General features: G+C 31.0%; 2 protein-coding genes across 4 annotated transcripts in view; both read right to left on the reverse strand.

The window, feature by feature from the left end:
* The window catches only part of LOC139894433 (protein trichome birefringence-like 19), a 53,500-nt gene that overhangs the window by 17,432 nt on the left and 17,968 nt on the right, over positions 1-18,100 (reverse strand). The window lies entirely within an intron of this gene.
* LOC139894434 (uncharacterized) lies at positions 9,167-10,412 on the reverse strand. Its single transcript, XM_071877728.1, has 2 exons — positions 9,945-10,412; positions 9,167-9,815 (listed from the first exon to the last, which is right to left on the reverse strand). Exons 1-2 carry the CDS (start codon positions 10,011-10,013, stop codon positions 9,210-9,212), a joined length of 675 nt encoding a protein of 224 aa, XP_071733829.1. The 5' UTR covers positions 10,014-10,412; the 3' UTR covers positions 9,167-9,209.

An 18,100-nucleotide genomic window follows, 5' to 3' on the forward strand; every position in this document is an offset into this window, starting at 1 on the left:
CATGGTTTGTCTCGCATTCACGAACGTATCAATATTGTGATTCAATTTTGCAGGAAAGTACATAGACGCAACGAAAATGATAAACGTTAGGTTGACCTCACGAGCAATACCCTCGATCAATACCCATAACCTCCATAGCTATAACCCATAATTTCCTTAGCTCTATTCCATTTGAAAACTTATTTTGAAATCGTCTGAATATAACTCCGTCGTAGTATTTTATGTATACTAATAATATCTTGAAGTAATACTAAGTAAATATATATATGTAATTCGATTGAGAGAGTTTAGAGAAATATATTTTTAAGTTTTCTATAAAATAATGAAACCTATTGAATTCTATTTATAATAGATTTTTGAATTATTAAAGTAAATTATTAAAGTGAATTATTAAAGTATGAATTATTAAAGTGAATTATTAAAGTGAATTATTAAAGTATGAATTATTAAAGTGAATTATTAAAGTGAATTATTAAAGTATGAATTATTAAAGTTAAAGTAAAGTAAAAGTAAAGTAAAGATAAAGTTAAAGTATAGTAAAAGTATAAAACTATGTACGTATAATACGCGTATAAATATATTTAATATTAATTTAAATCGTTATATCATAAAACATTTTAGAAAAGTAGAATTATATATATTCATAATAGGTTTCAAGTTTTTAAATTACAGTCTGTTGGTGAAGCATGGGATAAAGTCCAAAGGTTAAATAAACGTATGAAATCATCTTAATGAAAAATATCGAGTTACTTAACTTGTCGATATCCAACATCTAAGTTATTTACACTCCACGTTCTTACTTTCATATTAAATAAAATGAAAGTTAACATAGTTATCTTATCAAGGTCACTAGGAAAATATTATAAAACATGCCTTGAAAATTAAACAGGAATTTCCACTAACCCTTGTCCAGTTCCCGTTAATTGACACATTTGTTCTTACTTATAAATCACTTTACCATTTTCTGAATATTGTCAAAAAGAATAGATTTCTTAAATCACAGTGGACCTCATAACATAGGCCCGTAATCATATCATAATGTATCTGATAATTCAATCATTTGATATTATCTCTTAATCCTGTCGATAAATATATCGAAACAATTACGTTCATGTAAAGTATCATATATCTAATACTTTGTTAATATTTTTAGTTAATATTATATATTATATATACATATCTATATACACATAATTGTTCGTGAATCGTTGAACACGGTCAAAGGATAATTGATTACATGAATGTAGTTCCAAACTTTTTGAGATTCAACATTACAAATTCTGCTTATCGTGTCGGAAACATATAAAGGTTAAGTTTAAATTTGGTCGGAAATTTCCGGGTCGTCACAGAAATGGATCAACCAACTAGTCATCTTCAATTCTGGATAAATTGAGAATGGGTTCGTAGTCAACTTAATCATTGGAGACAAGAAGAAGCGATCCCTTTCATCCACCATATTGTCTTCTGGGCGAAGAACCTGAAGCACTTACCGGTGAATCAGTCCGAAACACCATTTTCACCCTCATTTCCAGAGTAGCTCGACACGATCATATTCTATCCACAATTCTAAACGTTATTCATCCACTCGTTTCAACCGACAAATCATTCTGGACTAATAGAAGAAGTCAACGAACTTCACGCTCAACTAATCAATTTGGAGAATATGGTGCAAAATTTACAGCTTCAGCAACATCACCGGCACCAACAGTATCATCAATAACAGCACCAGTACCATCAACAATCCATGTCTCAACATCTCATTCTGTACCTCGAGTATAATCATCATTCTATGTATCGTTCTATATCATTTATCTTCGTATGACATGATGGTTATGTAACCTCTAATGTTCAGAGATTACGTACTCTAGTTCTAACCGTAAACCAAATGAGTTGAATATCATATTCACTCATTAAATCCATGATTACATCTGAAGAAAATATATGTATATATGTTTTCATAAAGATTGTAATTAAAAATTCTTTTGTACAAACTGTTAATGGTGAAAATATTTTAACGGGTAGGTAATACCCGATGAATATTTAGATTTCACATTAATAAGTACACTGTACATTCTTCGAATCTGATTCCACATTCATTTACTATCCTACTTACAACCACCGATATACGTAACCATTCACCGTAGAATAACCATTTTCATTCAATTTTATATTTGGATTTTAACCTATCAGAATCCAACAAGTGGCATAATGAAGAAAATATTGGACAAAAATAAAATTTGTTAGAAACAAACAAATTAACTATGAGAAATTTTGTTAAGAATCCACGCTAACTGTTCCTAGCTAACTGTTCCTAGCTAACTTATTACATTTAATTATCACAATTTATTTATCGCAATTTAAATTCTCGCAATTTTATTTATCATCATTTAATTACTGTTATTTATTTTACGCACTTTAAATGTCGGGACACGTATACAATGTTTTGACATATCATATCGACGCATCTATATATATTATTTGGAATAACCATAGACACTCTATATGTTGTAGTGTTCGAGTTCCCTATACAGGGTTGAGGTTGATTCTTAAATAATATATATACTTTGAGTTGTGATCGAGTCTGAGACATGTATACGGGTCACGATACGTATTAATTAATTCGAATATTATAAACTATATATGAATTATTGAATTAGTAACTGTGGACTGCTAACTATGGACTACCAACATTGGACAATTAAAATGAATTAAAATATTGGTTATAACATATGAAACTAAACAATTCTTCAAGTTTGCCACTTGATTTCATCTTAAACCTCATTGGTATTTTGACGGCTACAATCTGCGTTCAAACCTTTCATAATTCTTGAAAACACCTCAATCGAGAGGATGAACCAACCGCACTTCACCTACGGAAGAAAAGATTGATGCATATAGTTATGCACCTGAAAACACTCAGAACCTGAGTAAACATTTAACACGTATTTGTGCTAACTCCTTTGGCGTTGTTATTACCGAAAATAACTTTACAGTTCCTTTCCAAAGTAGCCAATTTTGTCACAGCTCCAAAAAATCAACTTCGACTTTCATTCGAATTAGCCTTATTATAACCTTGATATATAAGTCTGTTTTTCGTCATCGTTATCAGGGAACCTTTTATATTTCACCAAATTACCAGCAGACGTACCAGCAACCTCGTTGCTTCTTCGCTTAAATCTCTCTGATAAATCATTATATTTATTCATTGAAACCCTATCATATACTCATTCGCATCTTGTAACGAGAACTACCTTATCAATTACCGGGAATCAGCAATCAGTACTTTGAAAACTTACAGCATATCTACATCAACAGTTATATGTATACATATAACATTTATCTCTTAGGATTATGATCTTCCATTCTGAAATTCTGAAAAGCATTCAGTCTACGAATTAATACTCCAAATTTTGAAGAAAAAAAAAAGAAAAAAATAAGCTGAATGAAGCAGCAGAAACTGTAGGCAACCGTAAACGACCTTAATCGTCGGAAGATTGATGATAAAGAATAGTATGTTGGAAAAACTCAGAAAAGTTGGAACTGGAAAATGGATTAAGCTAACCACGAAGGAGACCAAGGACAAATACAAGGACCATACCCTATGTTCAAAGAATCCAGGTAATTCTGGATCCGTTGAAATCTTTAGAGAATATCTTGCTCCGAAGTCATGTTAAAATCTTACGGAAAATTTTTCCTTATCAACTTTCAAACTTAGAAACTCCAAAATATCATCATAAATATCTTCGATATTTCTGAAGATATTTTCATAAATATTCTCGTCCGAAATTATTTATCTCTTCGTGCTATCTATATTACATCATAAAGGAAACTACTTTAGTTTCTAAATTTCTTTAAAATTCTAGTTTGAATTATGAATGATTTTGAAGTAGCGTTGGAAATTGATGCATGAGTTAGTATAATATAATGATACTTGATCAACATGATTATATTACAGTAAGTCATGCTGAGTTTCTAATGAAACATGATGATTCACAGACCATAACGTCATCATGTGCCATGTTACATGATTCTTTCATTCTATATAACCTCAAGACATATCAAGAATACATTCTTGATAGTTCTATCCTCAGTAATTCTGGTAATTTAACAAATCAAATCGTGCTATTACTTTTCCTTTCTGCTTATAATCATAGTTATGTTCTTTCAAATTTCATACCTATAAACTGAGACGTCTTGATCGCTTTACTTAAGGTCGGGAGAAGAAAAAAAAAGCAAGGGGCTTTGAAATATAAGGGAGAACATAAAGCCCGATAACAACACATAAATTACAAACTGTGTATATCAATGTTTATTGCAACATAAAGACACGGAAGAATTAAAAACATTATAACCCCAAGGGCGAAGTGGAAGAAAACAGATTCCTCCGGTGGTAGTTGAAAAAGGAGAATGATTGTTGAGATAGTAAGGATAAGGACAAGAATCAGAATTAGATTAAGCATTTTCACAGTCTTTTGAATTTGGGAATTTAGTATAGGAGTGGTAAAAATAATTGAACGGAAGAAGTTAATTTATAGTGAAATAACCGATAAAGAAATCAAGACGGATTTCTGCATTTAATTAGAGAGATCCTAATTTTCTTAATCCCGAGGAAATCAAATCTTATTCAGATTTCAAAGATTTTCTTCAAATTCCTTGAATTCCAGAAATCAGCCGTGACTACGTCACCGGTTAAGACGAACCTACATTTACGCATTTCACTATTTAGTGATAGTTTCATTCGTACACTTCGAGTAATCAAATCGTTTTATCTATATTACTCAATAATGATAAAACTCTATTTTATCAACTAAAATTCTTCATGAAAACATTCTTATTGTTAGATATGACGACCTCACTTAAATTTTAGGACGAAATTTCTTTAACGGGTAGGTACTGTAGTGAACCGGAAATTTCCGATCAAATTTAAACTTAATTCTTATTTAATTTTGACACGATAAGCAAAGTCTGTAATATTGAGTCTCAAAATTTTGAATTTGTTTTATGATATCATTTGACTTCGACCATTTCTGATGATTCACGAACCATTATTTGTAAATAGATAAATATATATAAATAAGTAAATATAAATAATTATGCATAAGAATATTAATAAACTATTATATACAATATACAATTTGTTATAAATAAATATGTAAATTAATATAAGATATATTAAAATTTATTATAAAAGTGAATATATAAAGTATGTTATATATATATATATATATATATATATATATATATATATATATATATATATATATATATATATATATATATATATATAAAGAAATTTTGAAGTTATTTAGTAAACGACGGAAATGCTCATTTGTCATTCAATTGATATTAAATGAATTAAAAAGGAACTTATGTGATTTTAAAATAAACGGTGACTCGAAAATGGGTTTGATAAATTATAGGCTTAGTAAAAATGTATTTAGGAGCTATTTAGTTAATTTTAAAACTTTTTATATTTTACTTGGGAGTGGGAGTGAATAATTAATGTAATTTTTATTTAATAATTTATGATCGAATTTTATACCATAATGACCAAAATAAATAAATGGTCTTAATTTAAAAATATGGGATTTTTTCGAAGACTTTTATCCGTCACTATTTATCAACGGAGCACGATTTAGTACTCCACGAAAATTGACGGCAACTTAATTGAGGCGGCTGATTAATCTTACACGTTTTATTAAGTTATATTATAATATTATTACTTTATTATTATTATTATTATATCCTAATCTTATATTATATGAATCTATGTTACTAGCATGATCCCCACATTTTTTTTTATCTTTATGTATGTTTTCTATTTCCAATCTGTGTCATATCCATAACCCACTATCTATCTCGTTTCTTTTTCTTGCAACTACAATCAATCACCATATTTTTTTAATTATGGTAGTATATTATATTTATATACATATATATTCTATATATTCACACACATAGAGATATCAATGAACCATCTTCTCTCTTTCTCTGTCAACTTAAACATCCGCCACACAGCACTACTCTACGCCATCGTTACCCATTGCAGGACCACCCTACACCCACGATCACTACCACAACTAAAACAAACACACAAGATCATAAAACCACTTTGGGTTCTCCATAATGCAACCAACCTCTACCGCGAGCCACCTTCTATCACCACCACCATCGTGTCATGTTATTACCCAAACCTGCTGTTCGAAGAGGTCACCACCACCTGAAACCTTTTTGCTCAACTGTTTTTCGGTTTTAACCAAAACCCAGATGAACAGTGGTGATAATACAACGAAAACCCATCAACACCACCATTGAAGAACCATCAAAACTTGCAACTATTTCATTTCCTATTTTGTTGTTTTAGTTTTAAAACTAACGCAACCACCACCTATCTGCAGCTATTATTTTTCCTGTTACGATCAAGAACAGCAGCCTCTTCCCCTCGAAACCAACACCACACCCATTTTGATCTTGCAAGTAATACCCACTACCATTATATTGTTGGAATCAACGAAAACCTTCACCAACTTAACCACCAATATCGAATAATTTGGGGACTGCGTTATGAGATTAAAGTCACTGCTGTAATGTGTTTTGTTTTCCTTTATGGTCGACAAACAACAAAAGGATAACCCCACTTGATAATAATGGTATAGCATTATCTGTTAGTAAGATTTTTTTTTCTCGCTGCTCAGATTAAAACCCATCAAGTGGGCCGATAACAAATGAACTACTCATTGGGCTTGTTAACGGGTTACTGTTGGGCTACTTGTTGCTATTTTCATATTGGGCCGAATATTAAATTGTTGGGCTATTACTTGTTCTTGGGTTCTTGAGCCAACTTGAGCCGAATTTCAACTCAGCGGGTTCTTTTTCTTTTGTTGTTAGACGATAACACAAACTCACGCATATTAATTAAGTGTCGGTGATGAACGAGATTGATGTTATAGATGGTGACGATCGTAGGTGAGTGATGTTGATGAGGTAATCACGACAATAAAAATAATGATACATAAACAATAACGATGATGGGTTGATTACGATGATGAATAATATGATGCTATGATTATGATTATGATATATATGATATAATGATGATGATATATGGTGATGATGAGGATAAACATATGATGATGGTTATGAAGCTCAATAATCATGATCATGATATTTAGTGATGATGATAAAGGAGATGTATGAAGATGATGACGATTCACATACATGATAATGATGATTATGTTTGTATGATCACGATGATGATGGTACGTTTATAACGATAGTTAAGAGGATGGTGATGATAAATGTTAGGATGACGATGAATATGATTCGACGATGATGATAATCTATGGGATGATAATACCATGATTATGGTATAAAATGTTTATTATTATTATTATTATTATTATTATTATTATTATTATTATTATTATTATTATTATTATTATTATTATTATTATTTATTATTTTTATATTATTATTATTATTATTATTATTGTTTTAAATGTAAGGATTATTATAATTATTATTAACATTATGATCACTAATATAAGTATTATTATTATTATTGTTATCATTATTATGATTTTTATTATAAAAATTATCATCTTTATTAAAATTATCATAAATATTAAAAGTATCATTTTTATGATTAAAATTATCATTTATTATTAAAGTTATCATTATTTTTAAAATTAGCATTATTTTTAAAATTATCATTTTTATTTATCATTATTAGTATTATCATTATTATTATTATTATTATTATTATTATTATTATTATTATTATTATTATTATTATTATTATTATTATTATTATTATTATTATTATTATTATTATTATTATTAAAATAGGTATTAATATATAACATTTTATTTATTAGTATTATCATTATTATTAGTATCATAAGTATTTTCATTTTTATTAACAATATTATTATTTTTAAAATTATTATTTTTGTTATTATTATCATAATTATTATTATTAGTATTATTATTATCATAAAAAGATACAACTTCTTACTTACTAATTATTAATATTATTTTATCAAATAACCATTAGTTATATGAAACTATACTAAACACATAAAACATAACTATATTTTTATACATAAAATGAATATATTTATGAAACATATAAGTTATTAATATAAAGATGATATAACTAATAAATATATATGAAGTTGTTCAATTTCAATTATATGTGTTAATATATATATAAATGATATAGGTTCGTGAATCTGAGGCCAACCCTGCATTGTTCAATATAGTCATATGTATTTTTACTACAAAATACATTAGGTGAGTTTCATTTGCTCCCTTTTTAAATGTTTTTGCAATATATATTTTTGGGACTGAGAATACATGCGATGCTTTTATAAATGTTTTACGAAATAGACAAAAGTAATCGAAACTACATTATATGGTTGAATGATCGAAGCCGATTATGCCCCTTTTTGCTTGGAAACCTAAGAATTAGTAAATCAGTCTACTAATTGACGCGAATCCTAAAGATAGATCTATTGGGCCTAACGAACCCCATCTGTTGGAGCAGATGCTTTAGTACTTCGATGTTGTTTTATCATGTCCGATGGATTTCCCAGAATGATATGGGATATTCTTATATGCATCTTGTTAATGTCGGTTACCAGGTGTTCAATCCATATGAATGATTATTTTTGTCTCTGTGCATGGGACGTATATTTATGAGAACTGAAAATGAAAATTAATGGTGTATCCTATCGTATACACACATAAAAGGCATAATGGTTGCATAAAAATAGCATCAGAAAGGTTGGAAACAACAGTTTTGTGGAATTATCCGTCCAGCGTTCTTCGCTGTACAGGCTGCTCCGTCATGCGTAAGCCCTGAAGGCCGTCTAAAACATCGAAGCGATGAAACGAATCTACAAAAAATGTCATGACACATATACTCAAAATACAAAACAAAACAGAAAACGGATCATAGTGTCCAGCAAAATATCTAAAGGCGAAAATAATTCATAACTTTTCCTCATGAATTTCATGACGGAAGGCGTATGGCGGAGAATATGTTTTTAATATTCATAACTATAATGATTGCAACGTACAATCTCAGTATCTTGAACATTGTTCAGTACAATAATCTTACTAAGTTACATCATATCTTTCTAATATACATAACTAAATGCAATATTAAGCGTTATGTAAAAGCAGATGTATAAAAACATAATGTTTTATTCATTCTGTGGAGTGTAATTCAATACATCATCTATTGTTACATCCGGCCTTTTACACAGATTTTCAAGATCAGAAAACTTTATATTTTCTATTGAGGCACCGGCTTCATCAGCTTCTAAAATAGCATTTTCATTAATTTTTGATGTGATTACCTCAGGAAGAGGATTTGGAAGTTCTGGTAGTTTTTTCTTCATAAAGTTGAAAAAATCTAACCGTTCAGCAGATTTTGCAAGGCGGATAAACTCACGGATTCTGTGAGATAGTGTCTGACAGTTAAAGACACGCTCTACAAGTTCAGGAATGCCAGTTATCATTCGTTTTTCATTCTCCTCTTTGGCTTTAAGCTGTTCCTTCAATATGTTATTTTCCTCAACTAATTTTTCTTTCTCCTTCACTAGTTCATCAATTTTGCTCAGATGCCGTGTTTCTCTGAAAGATAGTACTTTAACTTGCTCCTTATATTCCGCCCTCTGACTGTTGCAATTTTCATAATACCTCTTCATTGTCTCGTATTCCCTCTTCATCTCTGTGGCTATTCGTTCAGCCTTGGTTACTTTCTCTTTTTCAGCAGATAGCTCCTTATTTGTAGTGACTTCACTGTTCTGCAAATCAGATAGGCGTTGAAGGTCATTCAAACCAGAAGCAATGTTCAGAATAATGCTTTGTGCCTTAACTTTCTTGGCATCTGCATCAGATAAGTTGCTAAAAAATTGCGCTAGTGAAGGACACACCATGGCATTCAGAAAAGTCATGAAATCTTCATACGAATGTGGTGGTCCTTTTAAAAGAGAAGAGAGCATGTTTGTGTCAAGATTGAGAAGCGTAATTTGTTGTTGAGAAGAACTAGGGCCAGCTCCCTGTTGAGCAGATGACTAAGGAATTTGACCAGTTCTTCTCCTCTTGGCGGAAGGCGGAAGAGTTGCTAAGATAGTGTCTTGATGTGATGCACTAGCTGTTGGAGATAAAGGAAAATTGTTACTTATAAAAGAGTTCCAATATGCTTCACAACATTTCAAAGGTGGCATAAAATATAAGGAAGGGTTTGGATTATAAAATCCACCAGTACTGGGCATGTAAGAAAACAAGTACAGGTTTTGGTATGAAATTTTGCATAATTCAGTGTTGTCATTTTCATTACCCGAGGTACGACGTTCTCTAGAGGCAATCCGATTCATACCTATGTCTTCTTCTTCTTCTTCCTCCTCCTCCCTCACTTCATCTGTTTTGGGGGTATCATCAATAATTTTCTCAGTGCTAAAAGTAAGCTGTGAATAACATGATGATCGCATAGCGGTAAGCGGAGTAATTTCTGCAAAAAGTTAAAACGTCACAGTGATTAAATGGATAGATACAGAAGAACATTTTATTTAAGCATATATAGCAAAAGTAAATGCTTACTCTTTTTCCCAGCAAGAATACAAGCATAACCTTGAGAGATATCCCAATCTTGGCTTATGGATGTCAGCGAAAGCATGTATTCCCCATATTTAATATCATTAATTTGTTCAGCTTTAATCTTCTTAAATAAAAGATTTTCTTTGGTGACGAGTTTTGGAAAGGTAACAGAAATGTTATGCGAATATTTGCGCCATACTCGAGTAGCTGAGTATTGTTTATCAATTACATCTTCATTTATGAAAATAAATGAAGCATACCAGTTATCGCCAGGATGATCAACTGCAGGTTTCAGAAACCCATGAACTTTATTGAATGTAAACCAACCATTTTCATGGCGTGCTATGCGTACCAGATGACAAAATATTCGAATTGATGGCTCAATTTTCCTTGCGTGATAATACATTTCAAAAATCAAGATCTTTCGAATTGATGCTGGTTCGAATTGACCAACAGCAACACCGAAAAATCTGCAAACTTCTAAGAAGAAGGGTGTAAATGGTAAACGTAAGCAAAATCTGAAGATTGAATGGCCATAAATGGCAACTTTGCCAGGGGGCGGTGAACAGGCTCTGGCATTAATTGCAGGAATTACTGGTTCAACACCAGCTAATCTAAGGAAATGTTACAGTAGCTCGCTTAAATATCTCTCATTTACTTTGCTAGGAATAGCTGCAACATCCTTTATGGCTGCCATTAATGTTCTAATGAAACAGAAAATAAAGAAGGTATTAATGGAAGAAGATGAATACTGTAGAAGGAAGTTGTAAACGCGAATTATCAGCTAGGGTTTATGATGGTTAAAAGTAAGAAGATATAACAGCTGTAGTTAATGGTGAATTGGAGGTTTTGTTTTTAGCCACACACGTGTAAGGACAAGATAAAAAGGTGAGTACATCGAAGAGTCCTTTTACAGCTAAGAGGCGCGTGCGATATTTTAGCAATCATCATGTTGTCAGTAAAATTCGCCTATCATTTAATGCCTGTGGTGTGATTCCCAATGCGAAAGGAAAAGGTGAAATGTGAAGATTTTGGTTGGCATGCGTTATCAAAAGTTTAACAACTTAATCATTTTTCAAATGCTTAAGTCCTTAAACTGGGGGACTTAATGGTGTATCCTATCGTATACACACATAAAAGGCATAATGGTTGCATAAAAATTGCATCAGGAAGGCTGGAAACAACAGTTTTGTGGAATTATCCGTCCAGCGTTCTCCGCTGTACAGGCTGCTCCGTCATGCGTAAGCCCTGAAGGCCGCCTAGTGTGTAAGCCCTCGCCGGAGAACGGCACTTTCAGCATAAATTTCGGACCGCGAGTAACAGAACGTATCATCATCTGACACGTGTCCCTGAGCAATCTGGTGGATCTAACACTATAAATAGACCCCTTGGGTCGTCATTTTACACAGTTCAGACATTCTGACAACTTTGAGAGCTGAGACTTCACTTCTCTCTTTCTCTCTCTACTTTCTCTCACTAGAAGTCATCCGGCTAGCACTTATACGCTCTGCGGATGACAGATTTATTAAGCCACCCCACAAGTTCTTACACTTGTGTACAGGTTCTGCAGGGATTATTTCCCGAAGGTAAAAATCAATCGGCAATACTCCGCCCTCCTAAAAGCTAGATCACTTCTGGTCTCTTGTTGACATACTAAGCCTTACCTCATAAGGAAATAGGTGTTAACAGTGGCGCCATCCATTATTAAGACGAATCATCTCACCAATACTGATAAAAACGGCGAGGATAATGAATTCATACCCATAGAAGTGGGCATGATACATCCATGGAAAGCTGGACAACGAAGGAAGGCAGAAGTATTAGAAGATTGGGAAGAACAATTAATATCATTTCCTTCTATGTGTAACACAAACCCATCTGATGGTCCAGTAGTTATAGAAGCGCGAGTTGCAAATTGCTTAATACGCAACATTTACACTGACACAGGAGCTGGAACAGACATTATGTATGAACATTGTTTCATACAGCTACCCAAAGATGTGCAAGAAGGAATGATGGAAACATATGTGCCGTTGGCAAGTTTTATGTGAGGACCTCGACCTTATCCTCCCGGACGAAGTCTTCAACATTTGGTTCCATTGCGATGATCGACTCCAAGTAATATCCTTAACATGAGCTAATGCACAGCGGAAGACCTAATTCGTACCTGAGAATAATATGCTTTAAAAGGTCAACATAAAGTTGGTGAGATATATAGGTTTGTTGCTAGCAGCGTTATAACTATAGACCACAAGATTTCATATGTAAACATTTTAATAAAAATATTCTAAGTGGTTGAGCACTTGGTAACCATACTTAACATTTAATCACGTCGCATACTCCCTTTATTATGAAATCTTACTACACTGTACCAAGTATAGTCACGAAACGAAGTACTGTGCAACCGTTGAATACTGGTCGTCCAGTCCGGTTGGGGTTGTCAGGCCCGATAGATCTATCAACAGGATTCGCGTTTACAATACCGCTGTAAATATTAGTTACCAAGCTACAGGGAAGTATGCCAGTGGTACAACTCAACGTAGAATATATTTTTTAGTTACTTGTGTCCATAACGTAAATCATTTATTAAAACAGCGCATGTATTCTCATCCCGAAATATTTAGAGTTTAAAAGTGGGACTATATACTCACCTAATGTATTTTGTAGTAAAAATACATATAACATCACTGAACACGTAAGGTTGACCTTGGATTCACGAACCTATATCATTTGTATATATATTAAAACATGTACTCGTATTTGAACAAATTTTTATATTATATATATATATATATATATATATTTAGTTTATGTATGTAGTTAAAATGATTAATATTTATAACGATACTTATTTTTGTAATATCAATAATAATTTCAATAATTATAAAATGATATTAATACTAATGAAAATAATAAAAATTTTAATATTCATAACCATAGTAGTAATGGTAATATCTATATTAATGCTATTAGTAATTCTAAGGTTTTAATAAAAATACTTTTATTTATTTTAAAATAAATAATAGTAATAATAATAATAGCAATGTTAATAATAACAATAATCTTAATCATAACCATAATAATAATAATAATGATAATACTTATTGTATTAAAATGACTAAGTTCATAATACAAATAATAATAATAATCATAATAATAATAATAATAATAATAACAATAATAATAATAATAATAATAATAATAATAATAACAATAATAAGAATAATAATAATAACAATAATAATTATGTTAATAATAATTTCACTAAAAAAAAAAAAAATTGATAGTTTTAACAATTATGATAATAATAACATTTATATTGTTAATAATAATAATAATAAAATAATAAAAAAAATAGTAATGATAATAGAAATGATAATGATTCTAAATTATACCTTTTTAGTATTAAAAATAATTGAATTGCTCGAGACGGGACTCGAACCCACGACCTCTCTTAAACTCGAACCAACACTCGACCATTCAGCTATTCTGTCTTTCTGTTTCTATAACCATTTTAATTTGTTTTATTTCAAAATCACAGCTCCTATCATCTCCTTCTTCTTCTCTTACCATAATCGTAAACATACCAGACAAATGGTAAACGACTAATCTAAGGTTTGATTTATGATGTGAGAGTGGAATAAAAACAATCAGTAATTGGTGTCTTTGATTATCAGATTATAACACAGGCCGAAACTGGTACACGATGAACACCTTCGAACTCAAATTTTGATTTTTAATTCCATATAGTTTTAGACCACGACATCTAAATGAAAAAGGTTAACAATCTTTCCTATAAACTCTCGGAACCTTCAATTTCACTTGAATCACAACAGCAACTTCGAATTTGGTTGAAGAACATTCGTTGACTTTTTAGATTAAAAGTTTAACTCCTTAAATTCGATTCTGATTTTACGAATTGAAATCTGAAAATTGGAGGAAACATTCATGACATGATTTAAGTCGCTTCTGCAATTTTAGATTTTAAAAAAAAAAACTCGTTTTCGAATTAAGGCCCAAAAAGGATTATACAGATAGAAATAAAAATATAAAAATATATGCTTGCTCGCCTGTATCAGTTTCTAATCCCTCTGTTTAATTCACTCAACAACTTGCAGATTCAATTGATAATTGTGAGTAAAGATGATTTGCCCAGTTGTTTTATAGCAAAATTCTGGCCGACACTATATTCGATCCACAAGGATTAAAACAAAAAAATAAATAATCTGATTACGACAGATCTGTTTCTATATATATATTATTTATTTTATTTTAATAATAATACAATTAATAACAATACTAATATTAATATCTTAATAATAATACTAATAATACTTTATCAATAAATATCTTAATAATATTAATAATACTATAAAAAAGAATAATAATAATAATAATAATATTAGTATTGATACATCGAATTAATACTATTACCTAATTACGGAATATTATAAATTTCTATTACTTATTTTACAATATTCATTTAAATAATTATGTGTAGAAGTTATAAATTTGTAGTTGTTTAATTATAAAAAAAAAACATTATAACACATAACATTTACATTTAAAATAATATGTATGTATATATTTGCAAAATTTGATATTAATATAAAGCGTTAATTAAGTTCTCCTAGTTTATATATCTAAACAAGTTACTTTTACAAAATGTTTTAATATCCTAATTCTGGAAAACGTTTTAGGAAATACTATCATATATAACTTATAAAGAATTTTAGGTTTTTTTAAAATTATAATTCGATCGTGAATCGTCAGGCATGGTCAACAAGGTAACTGATTATCCAAATATAGATTTCAAACCTTCTAGACTCAATATTAGGGTTTTTGCTTATCGTGTCGGAAACATATAAAGATTTAGGTTTAAATTTGGTCAGAAATTTCCGGGTCATTACAGTACCAACCCGTTAAAGAAATTTCGTCCCCGAAATTTGGTAGAGGTTGTCATAAATAACAATAGGAATGTCTTCATGACGAATATGAGGTAATAATAGAGTTTTATCATTATTGGAAGATATGGATAAAACGATTCGATCATGTGAAGCGTACGAGTGAAGCTATCACAAAAGAGTGAAATGGGTAAATATGAAATTGTTTTAACTGATGGCATAGCTACTATTGATTTCCGGAATTTAAGGGATTTAAAGAAAATCTTGGATATCTAAAAGATTTGATTCTTCGGTGAATATTGAAATTATGATCTTCTTTGATTTAATATGCCAATCTGTTTTGATTTCTCTGTCGGATATTTCACTATAAATCCACTCCCTTTGTTTCTTTATTTCCACAGCTCACACCTTCTATTATTTCCCCCTCACTCCATACTTTTAAACATTCGTCAATATGCTCCATCCCATTCTGGCCCTTGATATACTTTTAAATTTTCACATCTGTCATTCTTCTTTTTCATCTACCACCAGAAGAATCTATTTACTTCTACTATACTCTTGTGTTTATAGTGTTTCTAACTCTCCCGTGTCTTTATCTTGCCATATGCATCGATATACACGATTTGTAGTTTCGTGGTTATTATCGGGCTTTATATTCTTCATTATTTTTCAAAGCTTCATGCTTCCGTTTTTCTCTTCCCGACTTCGAGTCGAGAGAGCAATGGTCCGGAATTCGTAGGTATGAAATTCAGAATGAACATAGCTAATGCTTTTAGAAGGAAATGGTGATGGAACGATTTTGATTTGTCAAATTACCAGAACATCCAGAAAGATAGAACTATCAAGATGATATGTTCTTGATATGTTTGGAGATTGGATAGAATGTAAGAGCCGTGTAACATGGCACATGATGACGGTACTGTGAATCATCACATTCCATTAGAAACTTAACATGACTTACTGTAATATAATGAAGTTGATCAAGTTTCATTATATTATACTAATTCATGCATCAGTTCCCAACACTACTTCAAAACATTCATATTTTAATCTCGAAGGTTTCAGAATTTTAGAAACTAACACAGTCTCCTTTATATTGTAACGCAGATATTACAGAGAGATAAATGATTTCAGATAAGGATAGTGGCAAAAATATCTTTAGAAATATTGAGGATATTTATAATGAAAGATATGATAATATCTTGGAATTTCTAATGTCGAAGGATGATGATGAAGATTGACCCGTAAGGGTTTAGATTCAGAAGCAAGGTGTTTGCTACAGAATCGTCATAATTCTTTATGTACAAGTTTAGTCCTTGTAACTTGTTCAGAGTCTCCTTCACGGTTTGATCAATCCGGTTTTCAGTACCAAATTTTCTATCGAGCGTTCCTATCACTTCCTTCTTTTATCATCAACTTTTGGTCATTAAGACCATCTACAACGTGCTGCTTCGTCAGTATTTTCAAAGTTATCGGATCTGGGTCATTGGTTATCAAACCAAGATGGTTTAAGGAGAATTGTATTTTTAGATGATTAAACGCTGATGGTAATATGGTGGGATATAAAAGGTTCTCCGGTAACGATGGCGAAAGAACAACGTATATATATATCGAGATTGTAATGAGAGTAGTCTTGCTGAGATATCGAAGTGGAGCTGTGACAAAATTAGTTAATTGAAAAGGAATCGCGTGATTGTTTTTGCTAATGAATGATAAGGAATTCGATGCGGATACGTTTTAACTATAACTTCGAGTTCGAAAATTTTCAGGTGCATAACTGTTTGCATAAATCTTTCTTCCGTAGACGAGGTGCGGCGGTTCATCCTTCCGATCGAGGTGTTTTCAAGAATCATGAAAGATTTGAATACGAATTGTAATCGTCAAGATACGAATGAGGTTTAAGATAGAATCAAGTGGCAAACTTGAAGAATTGTTTAGTTTCATATGTTATAATCGATATTTTAATTCATTTTAATTGTCCAAAGTTAGCAATCCAATAGTCCGATTGTCCAATACTCCAATGAATTCATATATAAATTAAATATATATAATATTCGAATTAATTAATACGTATCGTGACCCGTGTACCGGTCTCAGTGTCGATCACAACTCAAACCATATATATATTTTGGAATCAACTCCAACCCTGTATAGCCAACTCCCACCTTCACATATAGAGTGTCTGCGGTTGTTCCGAAATATATATATAGATGGGTCGATATGATAAGTCAAAACCTTGCATACGTGTCCCGACAGTATGTACAGTGCAGAAATTAAAATTGCGAGAATGTAAATTACGATAAATTAAATGTTAGCCGGGAACAGTTAGCTAGGAACAGTTAGCGTGGATTCCTAACAATATTTCAATTTAGTTAATTCGTCTGTTTCTAACAAATTTTATTTTGTCCAATGTTTTCTTCTTTATGCCACTTGTTGGATTCCGATAGGTCAAAATTCGAATATGAAATTTGAATGAAAATGGTTATTTCGGGGTGAGCGGATATGAATATCGGTGGTTGTAAGTAGGATAATAAATGACCGTTGATTCAGATTCGAAGAAAGTACAGTGTAACTTGTTAATTTGAATT

Source organism: Rutidosis leptorrhynchoides, chromosome 2 (assembly GCF_046630445.1).
Source record: "Rutidosis leptorrhynchoides isolate AG116_Rl617_1_P2 chromosome 2, CSIRO_AGI_Rlap_v1, whole genome shotgun sequence".
Classification (NCBI taxonomy): Eukaryota; Viridiplantae; Streptophyta; class Magnoliopsida; order Asterales; family Asteraceae; genus Rutidosis; species Rutidosis leptorrhynchoides.

Excerpts from the sequence above, each read along its gene's own strand:
- LOC139894434 (XM_071877728.1), bottom strand. The coding sequence starts at position 10,013 with ATGCTCTCTTCTCTTTTAAAAGGACCACCACATTCGTATGAAGATTTC. Across the intron at positions 9,816-9,944 it reads TGACTTTTCTGAATGCCATG|AACAGTGAAGTCACTACAAA; the intron begins GTGTGTCCTTCA and ends TCTGATTTGCAG.